General features: G+C 23.1%; 1 protein-coding gene across 1 annotated transcript; it reads right to left on the minus strand.

Moving 5' to 3' along the window:
• Positions 1-1,140: 1,140 nt before the first annotated feature.
• On the minus strand, positions 1,141-2,937 carry P175DRAFT_088380 (uncharacterized protein). Its single transcript, XM_040901122.1, has 2 exons — positions 2,370-2,937; positions 1,141-2,322 (listed from the first exon to the last, which is right to left on the minus strand). The coding sequence occupies exons 1-2, from the start codon at positions 2,527-2,529 to the stop codon at positions 1,358-1,360; spliced, it is 1,125 nt and encodes a 374-aa protein (XP_040748781.1). The 5' UTR covers positions 2,530-2,937; the 3' UTR covers positions 1,141-1,357.
• Positions 2,938-12,137: the final 9,200 nt, after the last annotated feature.

Below are 12,137 nucleotides of genomic sequence, written 5' to 3' on the forward strand. Positions count from 1 at the left end.
ATATAATATTAGAATATAAAGTTAGATTTAGATATTTATTAATTAGAAGCTAACTAGATAAAATAGTAGAATAGTAAGTATTAGGTAATAGATAGGATATAGCTTAAAAAGCTATAACAGGATCAGGAACAATATGGCTTAAATATAGGAATAAGGGCGGACAGTCAAGGCAGAATCTAACTAGATAGGTACTACGGCTTCGCGCCGTGACAACTTAGTTAAGTTACTAGTATAGTATAGGTAACTTACTTATTGCTGCTCTCCTGATTACCCTTGGTTACTTGGCATGTGGTTCGGCATGTGGTTGCGTGTCACGTGGTTGCCGTGACAGGTATAAGGATATCATAAGAGTTTTAGAGATCTATAAAGTATAAAATAAAATCTTAAGAAGGGCTTATAACCTAATAAGAGGTCTATTAAACTATAATAGTAGAAATTTAACTAAAATAGATTTAATTAGGTCTAACTAGGAGATAGAGAGATACTTCCAGAAAGTATAAAGATCTGGAAGAAAACAGTGGCCTAAATACACTGGGTAGTCATGTGTTGCTATTTACTTAATGACAGTACTGTTTGCATTTACTGAGTGCAGCACTCCAATAGTATATATTAGTGCTTAGGCAAATATGTAATATAGTAGAATTATTTAGTACTATAATATACTATTTATAACTTTCTTATCACTATATAATATATAGCCTGTAGAGGACTATCCAGAGCAATATAAATAGAGCTTTTAGATTATTAAGTAGAGCTTTCATATCAAGTTTCCATATGCCTAGTCAAAGAAAACAGCATTTATTACAGCAAGTATTACCTCTTCCATTTAAATTATAGCAGGTATGAAAATCTAACTACTTTAATACTAATATGATGCTGATAATTTCAGAATAGTACCGAAGATGGGCTACCCAAAGTTATACGTTGCTTTTTACCGGCCTCGATACGGCAATTACCAACATTGGGCATTGTTCATAGACCACGAAAAAGAGAGCATCATCTTCGAAGTTACCGGCTAGCATCCGAACTTCCAACGCAATATGGTCTACGCTCGACCGGATGCTTCCAGAAGCTACATTAGCAATGTTTACGTTGCTGCACTCCGAGACAAAGATATTAAAGACGTCAAAGAAGCCGCGAAGCATGTGCAAGTTAACAATGAGACTATTAAATGGGACTGCCAGGATTATATGCTTGAATTACTTGACAAGCTGGAAGACGAGTTTATTTTAGATAGGGACGATGAGGATTATCGCGAGGCTAGAAAGGACTTGAAGGAGAAAAGAGGGCCTATTCTCTAAATTATGGCTATTGCCATCCCACTTATATACTCATATGTTTAGTCTTTTATCATCATCTATATTACTCTTACTTGTCGAGCCCGGTCAAAAAGCCACCAGTGCATGTATCTTCTTGGTGAAACGCAATCAGGTATGAATAGGAACCAATCATTCTCTTCATACGGCGCCATGCTGTTTGTGCACCTGATAGCTTCATAATATTCGGGATAGAAGCCACTATACTCCCAATCAATGAGACCACTGATGATCCAATCATTGTTTTTAGCTTCCACAGCAATATTTTCGGGGCGTAAGTCTCCATGCGTAAAAACAATTGCAGGTGAAGGTGAATGAGTAGAAGGGGACAGCTGACGAAGTAAATCAACAAAGACTTCACCACCAGCCTGATCAGTAGTGAACAGAAAATCTTCAAATTGATCGACAGTAAAAATAGGCTTGGCACTCCGACGAAGATGTCTTCGAATATCTTTACAGCCTTCGTCCCTAACCCCTCCAAAGGGTGTGCCTGTATCATACGGCAGAGACCTCAAGTCATTCATGATTAATGTAAGCTGCTCCTTGATTGCAGCTTTTTGGACTAAATTTAGTAATGGCCATACCTCAGCCAAGGTGGTCGAGTGCACATGAGTCATAAAAATGAGCGAGATATCGTTCATTCGAATAAAACCAAGAGGTTTTGGTGCGGCTATGCTCGGTTTGTGCTGGTGAAGGTAGACTAGCGTTGTATATTCAGTTGTATCGTCCAGATCTCGTACGGCTTTGAGAATGATGTTATGACCACAGCTCAAGACCATTTTCTGACGGGCAAAGGGACCCTTCCAGACAACCTTGCTGGCACCTATGACATCAATCAATCGCTGCGCAAGACAATGTGACTGCGCTACGGCTGATCCAGACATTCCGAGCAGAGTTTTCACCGTGTCGGATAGAGGGAATACGATCTCAGCCAAGTCTGTCGAGCAAATGGAGGCGCGAATGTCGTCTTCTTGGTGGCCTTCAACTACGGTTGCATTCTCTAAATCTTGAAAAGAATTAGGAAGTGAAATCCTTTAATGGAGAACTACCCACCAACATGGGAATTTTGGCGCATATCACTCAAACGAGCGGAATACCTCAACGGCAATTTTGCTGTAAGGTCAATCTCCGGATCCTTCTCGATAGCAGCTTGAAGCTTGGTCAGAGCGCGTGCATTGAACCTCGCAGCTTTAGATTTGCTGATACAAGCCATAATCGAATATCATTGAATTAAGGTGTCAAGTGCGTGCAAATGTTGTGTATGAAGGTAAGCACATCATAGTAAAGGATGTTAAAAATGTAGTGGATTGAAGAAACGGCAGGATAAGCAAGGGCGCCCACACTTTAAAGATCTCCAGGAGGAGCTCTGGGGGCCTTGACTACCTTTACTTATTAATCAAAATATATTTTCTACTATCTCCTATATCAGGGATAGCCTATATTTCCATAATATGATGAGAGGTTGTCAAACTATGACAGTAGAAAGTTGACCGAAATGGATTCAATTGGTCTAACTAGGAAATAGAGAGATGCTTGGAAGAAGCATGGAGATCTAGAAGGAAATGGTGGCTTAAATACACAGAGTAGTCACGTGTCACTATCTTCTTCTTTATGGTGATGCTGCTTTATGGTGGTGCTGGTTGCATTTACTGAGTGTAGTACTCCAATATACCCCCCTTAGTGACATGTTTATTACATGAAGCTATTGTAAGCATCTCACTGGCGAGGCGCTTGAGTATGGGTAGTATTGATAAAGGAAGCAAAGCTACACGGAGTATGAGGATAGTAGGAAGGTATTAGAAGTAATAAAATAAAGTACTTGCCTCTTAGTACTTTAAGGATTATTATATTATTATTTATATTACCTAGTTAAGTTACTAGTATAGTATAGGTAATTTAAATATTATTATTTTCTTAATTATCTTTAGTTACTAGATATATAGTTTAGTATATAGTTTAATATATAATTATATATTATATAATTATTATAATAATTATCTCTTTTTTTTTTAGTAGCATGTCTATATATTATATATACTATACCTAATCTAGCTTAATATTTTATTAAGAAAGAGCTAGTCCTAGTTAGTATAATATAATCTACTTTTTTATTTAATACTAGAGATAATAATAATATATATAATATTATTTCTATTAATTATATTTTATTAAATAAAATATAAATAATATTATATTTTATTTTAAATAAAATAATAAATAAGAGTAAGTAGTTTACTAGATATACTAATAATAAATAAAGATATTATTATAATATAAATATTATAAGAAAATACTTTTTTATATATATTTTTTTTAATCTAATCTATATTTTAAAAAATCTCTTCTAATAAATTAATATATTATATTAGATAGGTTATTATTACTTAAATATTATAATAATAATTAATTATATTATAAATCTTATAGCTCCCTTAAAATATTCTTTATTAAATATTATACTAGCTATATTTTTATAAAAAAGAGTTTATTTAACTATTATTATTTCTTTTTCTATAAGTATTTTTATTTTAGTAATATAAATCTATTATATTAATTATTTATAGACTTTTATAGTAAACTTTTCTATATTTATATTAATTATAATATTTATAATTCTTATTATTATTAATATATTTTTTATAATTCTTATTATTATTATTTTATTATCTAGTAGAATTATATTCCTCTTATTTTTTATAGCTACTCCTAATATTATAGTAACTTTTACTATTTCTTCCTCTACTTCTTTTACTATAGTAATTTTAACTACTCCTACTATTATTATTATACTAGCTTCTATTATTATACTAGCTCCTATTATTATACTAGCTCCTATTATTCCTGCTATTACTATAGCCCTAGCTACTCTAACTATTCTAGTTACCTCTACTAGCCTAGCTACTATTACATGGATACTATATTACCTATAATATACTAAGTCTTAATAATATATAGATAATAGTCCTATAGAAGCCTGTTTCTATATATACTTAAATTTAGAATAGTAGTATATTTAATATACTTACTTATATAAAAAGTACTTTTTTATTATTTTACCTATATAGATTAGTCTTAAGAAAATTTAGATAATATTTAATAAAATAATAAGTATAATAGCCTATATTTAATAAGCTTATATTATTAAGATTTTTATTTATTATCTTAAGATTAAGAATTAGATAAAAAGATTATTTTAATTTATTAATTATAATATATTTTACCTACTTAATATATAGTATATTAGGGGTAATATAATAGAATTAAAGAATAGTAATAAAAAGATTTAAAATAATTATAATAATTAGAAATTTACTAATATTATAGTATAAGTATTTTATTATTTTTATTTTTATATAATAAAATTAAATTATTTTTTTAAAATTTCTTAATATTTATAATATATTCTTATTAAATCTTAAAATTTAGTAAAAAAAAAAAAAAAATAATATTATTAATATATTTTTATAATCTTTTTAATTCTTTAATTTTATTAACTTATTATTTTTATATTTTACTATTTTATAATATTTTACTAATATCTTACTTATATCTTATTTATATAATAGAACTTATTTAAAATATTTTATATATTTTTTAAATTTTCTATTAATTATTAAGTATTCTTATATATTAGTTATTTTTTTTATTTAATTAGGTATTAATCTTTATTATATAGCTTTTATTATATAATAATCTATTCTACCTTTTATTCTTCCTTATTATTAATAATAATTAACTAGAATAATATTAGTAAGTTACTATCTCTTATATTTTATTTCTTAAGAAGTAATATATAAAAGACTAGTGTCACGGCGCGAAGCCATAGTACCTATCTAGTTAGATTCTGCCTTGACTGTCTACCCTTATTCCTATATTTAAGCTATATTGTCCTTGATCCTGTTATAGCTCTTTAAGCTATATTCTATCTATTACCTGATACTTACTATTCTACTATTCTATCTAGTTAGCTTCTAATTAATAAATATCTAAATCTAACTCTACCCCTTAATATTATATAGCTCCTCTCTACTAGGAGTTAATTATTACTATTATACCTACCTTACTATCTATACTACCTAAAAATATAGAAACCCTCCTATATAATACCCCTAATAAATTAAGATAATATATTATTAAGATATACTAGTTCTCTATTACTACTATAGAAAAACTCTATAAATTATCTATTTTATACTTTATTATTACTAACTTTTTTAATTATATTTAATAGAAAAATAATATAATTAAGTACTAGAAGATATAAGCTAAAAAAACTTAATAAGAGCTATTTAAAGTACTTACTTAGAATAATATATTTTTTTAATTATTATTTTTTTTTAAAAGAGATACTAATATTACTACTTCCCCTACTATTATTACTACTCTTATTATATTTATTTTTATTACCTAAATCTCTAAATAACTTCCTAACTCTAATAAGTTTAATAGCTAATAAAGTAACTTAAGATACTTTATTTCTTAAATTTACTAGAAAATAATTATAAATCTTAATTATTTTCTAACTCTAAATAATAAAATAATTTATATAATTAGTTACCTTAAAAAAACTTTATATATCTAAATCTTATTATATATTTAAGATAGAATCTATAAATTAAATAATTATATTAAGATTTTAAAAATTCTAGAAAAAGTTTTTAAAAATCTAAATCTAGAAGCTAATATTTATACTAATCTATTTTATTTTTAATAAACTTATTATAAATTTAGTATCTTTTTTACTAAATTTTAATACCTTATATTAGAAGGGAATATAAATAAAGATATCTTGCCTATAATTCTAGAATAAGTTATTAATTAAGAATTTTAAGAAATATTAATATACTTTAAAATTTTATTATAATATTATAATTTTACTAATTACCTATAAAATCTAGAAAATTACTACTATTATTATATAAGTATTATCCTACCTCTATCTATAAAAAATTCCCAGCCTCTCTAATCTATTCTAAAGCTAACTCTTACTATCTAAATTCTTATAGTTCCTATTAATCCTATTATTATTACTACTCCTACTAAAGACCTAATAGACCTATTTACTGCCTATTACCTTAATTATTAAACCTAATACTTATATTACTGCTGTAGTAGTACTAACTACCTAGTAGGTAGCTGCCTGTATCTTAACTAAAGACTAACTAGCCATACCTTTATATCTACTGCTAAACTAGACCTATACCCCCTATTAACTAGAACCCTGCCTACTAAACACCCTGCATCTCTTAAATTAGAAAATAAAGTATCTCTAACCTAAACTATAATTAGGGATACTCCCAGCACTCTCTTTACCTATTAAAGGCTGCAATAGCTAGAATAATAGTAAAGGAGGAAAGTTACTAATCTAAACTAATAATCCTACTTATTAACCTAGAAATTCTTAATAAAACTCTATTAATCTTTACTATAATTAATTCTAGAGCTAAGGGTAAATATTTTATAAACTATAATTAGACTATAGATAATTAACTAGAGATATTATTATTAAAGAATCTTATCTTACTAAAGAAATTTAATAATACTCTAGTAGAGTTTAATAATATTATTTATTTTATTTATTTAATTTAAAGAATCTATAATTATATTAAAAAGGATATTACTTTCTTTATAATTTAATTTATATACTTTCCTATTATTTTTAGCTTATCTTAATTAAAGACCTATAATTTTTAGATTAGATTTACTAATTATACTATTCTATTTAAAAGTCCTTATTATAAAAAGTATTATAATATACCTTTAAAATTTATAAAGATTTTAGTATTATATAATATATTACTAAAAGCTTTTTCTTAATACCTTAATTCTTACTCTAAATCTCTAAAGAATCAAGATATTATTAGAGTCTTAGTTACTACTTGTACTATATATATCTATTATAGATACTAGATATTTACTACTATTATTACTAATATTAAAGCTACTTTAAATCTTATTATTATTATTAAATCTAAGCTATAAGAGTAACTACCCCTTAAGTTTATTAAATTCTATAATATATTCTTATTAAAGGAGGCTAAGCATCTGCTACCCTACTAATTTAATAATTATAAGATTAAATTACTACTTAAAAAAATCCTATCTTTTAGGAGCCTATATAATATATCCTAAAATAAACTAAAAATTCTAAAGAAATAGATTAAAGAAAATTTAAAAAAAGATTTTATTTATTCTAGTTTCTTTCCTATTATATTCCCTATCTTATTTATAAAGAAACCTAAAGAAGGCTTATAATTTTATATAGATTACTAAGCCCTAAATATAATTATTATAAAAGATTATTACTTATTATTACTAATAAAAAAGATATTAAATAACCTAAAAAAAATAAGATATTTCTTAAAAATTAATATTATCTCTATTTTTAATAATTTATAAATTAAAAAAGAATAAAAATATCTTACTATTTTCTAAATTTAATTAAGCCTATTTAAATTCTTAATAATATTATTTAAGCTTACTAGAGCCCTAGTATTATTCTAGAGATTTATTAATAAAGTCTTATATAATTATCTAGATATCTTTTATATTATATATTTAGATAATATTCTAATTTATAGCTAAATCTATATTAAATATATTTATTATATTTAATAAGTATTAGAATATTTATAAGTAATAAGACTTTATATTAAATTTAGTAAATATAAATTCTTCATGCGTGAGATAAAGTTTCTAAAACTAATTATAGGTAGAGATAGCTTCTAAATAAATCTTAATAAAGTAAAAATAATTATTAAATAAAAAATATTAACTTATTTAATTAATATTTAAGCCTTTATTAGCTTTAGAAACTTTTATTACTAATTTATCTATAATTTTTTAAAAATTATTAGACTATTAGTTAATTTAATTAAAAAAAATATTAACTTTAATTAGATACCTACCTATTAAGAAATATTTAAATAATTAAAAGCTATTTTTATAAATATTCTAATATTAAAATTTTTTAACTAGTTAAAAAATATAATTCTAGAAATTAATACTTCTAATTATATATTTATTAGAATATTATTATAATATAATAATAAAAATATATTATACTTTATTATATTTTTTTCTAAGAAATATTTTATAATAAAATATAATTATAAGATTTATAATAAAGAATTATTAATTATTATTTATTACTTTAAAGAATAGTATCTTAAACTAGAAGAGACTTTATTACTTATAAAGATTATTATAAATTACTAGAATCTAGAATATTTTATATTAATTAAGTTACTAAATTATTAATAAGCCTACTAGTCTAAATTTTTATTAAAATTTAACTTCTAAATATATTATTACCCCAGGAAGTTAGGTACTAAGCCTAATATATTAATTAAGAGGTTAGAAAACCTGCCTAAGGAAAAGAATAAATAATTTCTTTACTAGAGCTAGATTATCCTAAAATCTAAAAACCTGCTACCTGAGACTACTACTAATTTAAGACTAAATATTAATAACTAATACTAAGTATATTTTACTAAATAACCTATTATTAATAAACTAATCTTCCTACTATTAATACTATAACTACTATTTAATAGAGCTTATCTACAAGATAAGAAGCTCTAGTCTATTCTAAATATCTTAAAGAATAGTCTATTAAAATACCCTAATATTATACTAGCTAATTATAGATATACTAATTTATACCTAAAATATTAAGACTAACTTTATATGTCTAACTATAATAAGATAAAAGCTAAAATATTAAGACTCTATTATAAAAATCCTGCTACTAGATATTCTAGAAGAATTAAGATATATAAATTAATATTATATAAATATTTCTAGTCTAGAATTTATAAATATATTAATTAATAAGTCTAGAATTATTATCTCTATTACTAAATTATTTTTTTCTAAGAAGTAAAGTAAGAAGTATTAAAGCCTCTACTAATTTCTAAATATACTTAATAAGATATAAGTATGGACTTTATTATATATTTATTATTAAATAATAGTTATAATACTATTCTAGTTATAGTTAACTATCTAATAAAGATAAAGTATTTCCTCCCCTATACTAGAATAATTAATACTAAAGAGATAGCTAATCTATATCTTAAGTATATCTAGAAGCTTTATAGTATCCCTAAAATAATTATATTAGATTATAAAGTCTAGTTTATTATTATCTTCTAAAAATACTTAATATCCTGCCTAAAAATCTATAACCTGCTATTTATTACTTATTATCCTAAGACTAATAATTAAACTAAATATATTAATATTATTTTAGAATAATACTTATAAGTATATATATTATACCTATAAGATAATTAGTTTAAATAATTATTAATAATTAAGTTTATTACTAATTTTATTTATTCTAAGTCTATAAAAGTATTACTATTTATAATTAATTATAGATTTTATCTAATATTAGGATTTAAACTAAGCTATTTTATTATTTATTTTACTAAGAAAGATATTAAGAAGTTTACTAATATTATATATAAGATTTATAAGTTTATTTATACTAAGATTTTATTTATTTAAGCTTATTATAAAGTATAAGCTAATTATTAAAAATAATCTATATATTATTATATTATAGGGCAAGAAGTCTAGCTAGATACTTATAATATTTAAATACTTTATTTATAAAAGAAGTTAGACTAGAAAAACTTTAAGCTATATTATATTAAAAAAATTATTAGTCTACATGCTTATAAATTTAAATTACTTAAAAATATAAAAATTTATCTTATATTTAATATATCTTTACTCTACCCTATTACTAATAATCCTTTACCTAGTTAATATCCTAATCTGCTACTATCTATTAAAGTAGAAGAATTAGAAGAATAAGAAATTAAAGAAGTCCTTAATTTCTAATAGATTTATTAAGACTATAGTAAACCTAAGCTATAATATACTATTAAGTAGATTAGATATAATAAACTAACTAAAAAGCTTACTAAATATTTAAAGAATACTTACTAACTAGTAAATAATTACTATCTTTATTATCCTAAGAAACCCCGGCCAATTCCTTCCTAGTCTTAATAGAGCTTGATCTTAAGGAGGGGAGTACTATTACAGCGCAAAATTATAGTACCTATCTAGTTAGATTCTGCCTTAATTATCTACCCTTATTCCTGTATTTAAGCTATATTATTCTTAATCCTATTATAGCTCTTTAAGCTATGTCCTATCTATTACCTGATACCTACTGTTCTACTGTTCTATCTGGTCAGCTCCTAATCAATGAATATCTAAATCCGACTCTGCCCCCTGACAACTAGGTAGATTTTCTTATATAATTTAAATAATTATAGATAATATATTTATTAATTTATTATTTTAACTATTTTAAATAGCTCTTTATATTTAATATCTAGCTTTTTACTAGGCCTCTATATATAGATATTCTTTATAAATAGTAATACTTATTAGCTTATATAGTATTTAATTAGGTAATACCTTTTATTATAGCTTCTTACTTACTATTTAATAGTATAATATAGGCTCTTTTCTAGCTAATAATATTTTACTTATAGTTAGTTAAATTATTTTCCTATTATTATAATTATGCTGGAGTCCCTAATATTAGTAAGCTTAAGTAATACTAGCTAGTAATTATATTATATTTTATAAGGAAATATCCCTAATAATATATTTTTTATATTATTATATATAAATTTTATTATATCTAACTAGTTTATTTAATTAATTTATTAATAATTAATATAAATTCTTAGATAGATTTTTAATATTTAATTCTAATATTTTATTTAATTATCTATCTATAGATAAAATATAATATTTAGTTATTTTTTAACTTAAAGCCTTTAGTATAACTAGGTCTAATATTTACTAGTAAAGAGTAAATTATAGTTACTTACTAGATTCTTTAATACTTTTATTTTAAGTATAATCTCTTCTATAAATATATTAGCTAGCTTTTTAATATTAATATTCCTTATTATTAAAAGATATTTAGCTCCTTTAATATATTAATCTATAATTATTAAAATAATATTATATATATATCTCTTTTATATTAATAGTAATAAGCCTATAATAAAGTCTAGAGTTAGGTCTTACTAAGAATATTCTAGTACTAGAAGCTTTATAAGCTAGTCTAGTAAAAACTATTTAAATATCTTTATTTTCTAGTAAATTAAATAATTTTTTATATACTTTTTAATATTATATTATAAAATATTCTAGTAAAATTTTTATTTAATAAAGTCTAATATCTTTTCTTAATTAAAGTAGCTTATATATAAGTTATTATAATATATTTTTAATAATTTTTAATATATTATTTAATTAAAAAAAATATAGATAGTCTTATTATATTATACTAATTTATTATTATTAATATATTATTTATTCTTATAAATTTACTTTTATTTAATATTATTTTTAAGCTACTTTATTACTTTTTATTTAAGTAATTTCCCTACTATTTAAGTATATCTCTAGTATGCCAGGTATTTCTTACTAGTATTACTTTAAATTTAACTTATATAAATATCTTTATATTATATCTTTTAAAGTAAGTTTTATAAAATAATTAATAATATTTTATAAATTTATTTATTATTAATTATTTTTTATACTAGTATTTTTTAAGTTAAAAATTCTAGACTTTTTAATTATATAATTAGGATTTCTTAAGAAGTTATTATCTTATTCTTATCTTAATTATTTTATAAATCTCTTAACTTTACCTAAAGTATAGGTAAGAGTTTTTTAGCTATATTTTATTAGGTAAGTTTATAATTCTTTTATCTTAAAAATATATTAGCTAGATTAAGGCTACTAAATTAATATTTAATCTAGAAATTATATATT

Source organism: Aspergillus ochraceoroseus (assembly GCF_002846915.1).
Source record: "Aspergillus ochraceoroseus IBT 24754 chromosome Unknown P175scaffold_10, whole genome shotgun sequence".
In the NCBI taxonomy this organism is placed as follows: Eukaryota; Fungi; Ascomycota; class Eurotiomycetes; order Eurotiales; family Aspergillaceae; genus Aspergillus; species Aspergillus ochraceoroseus.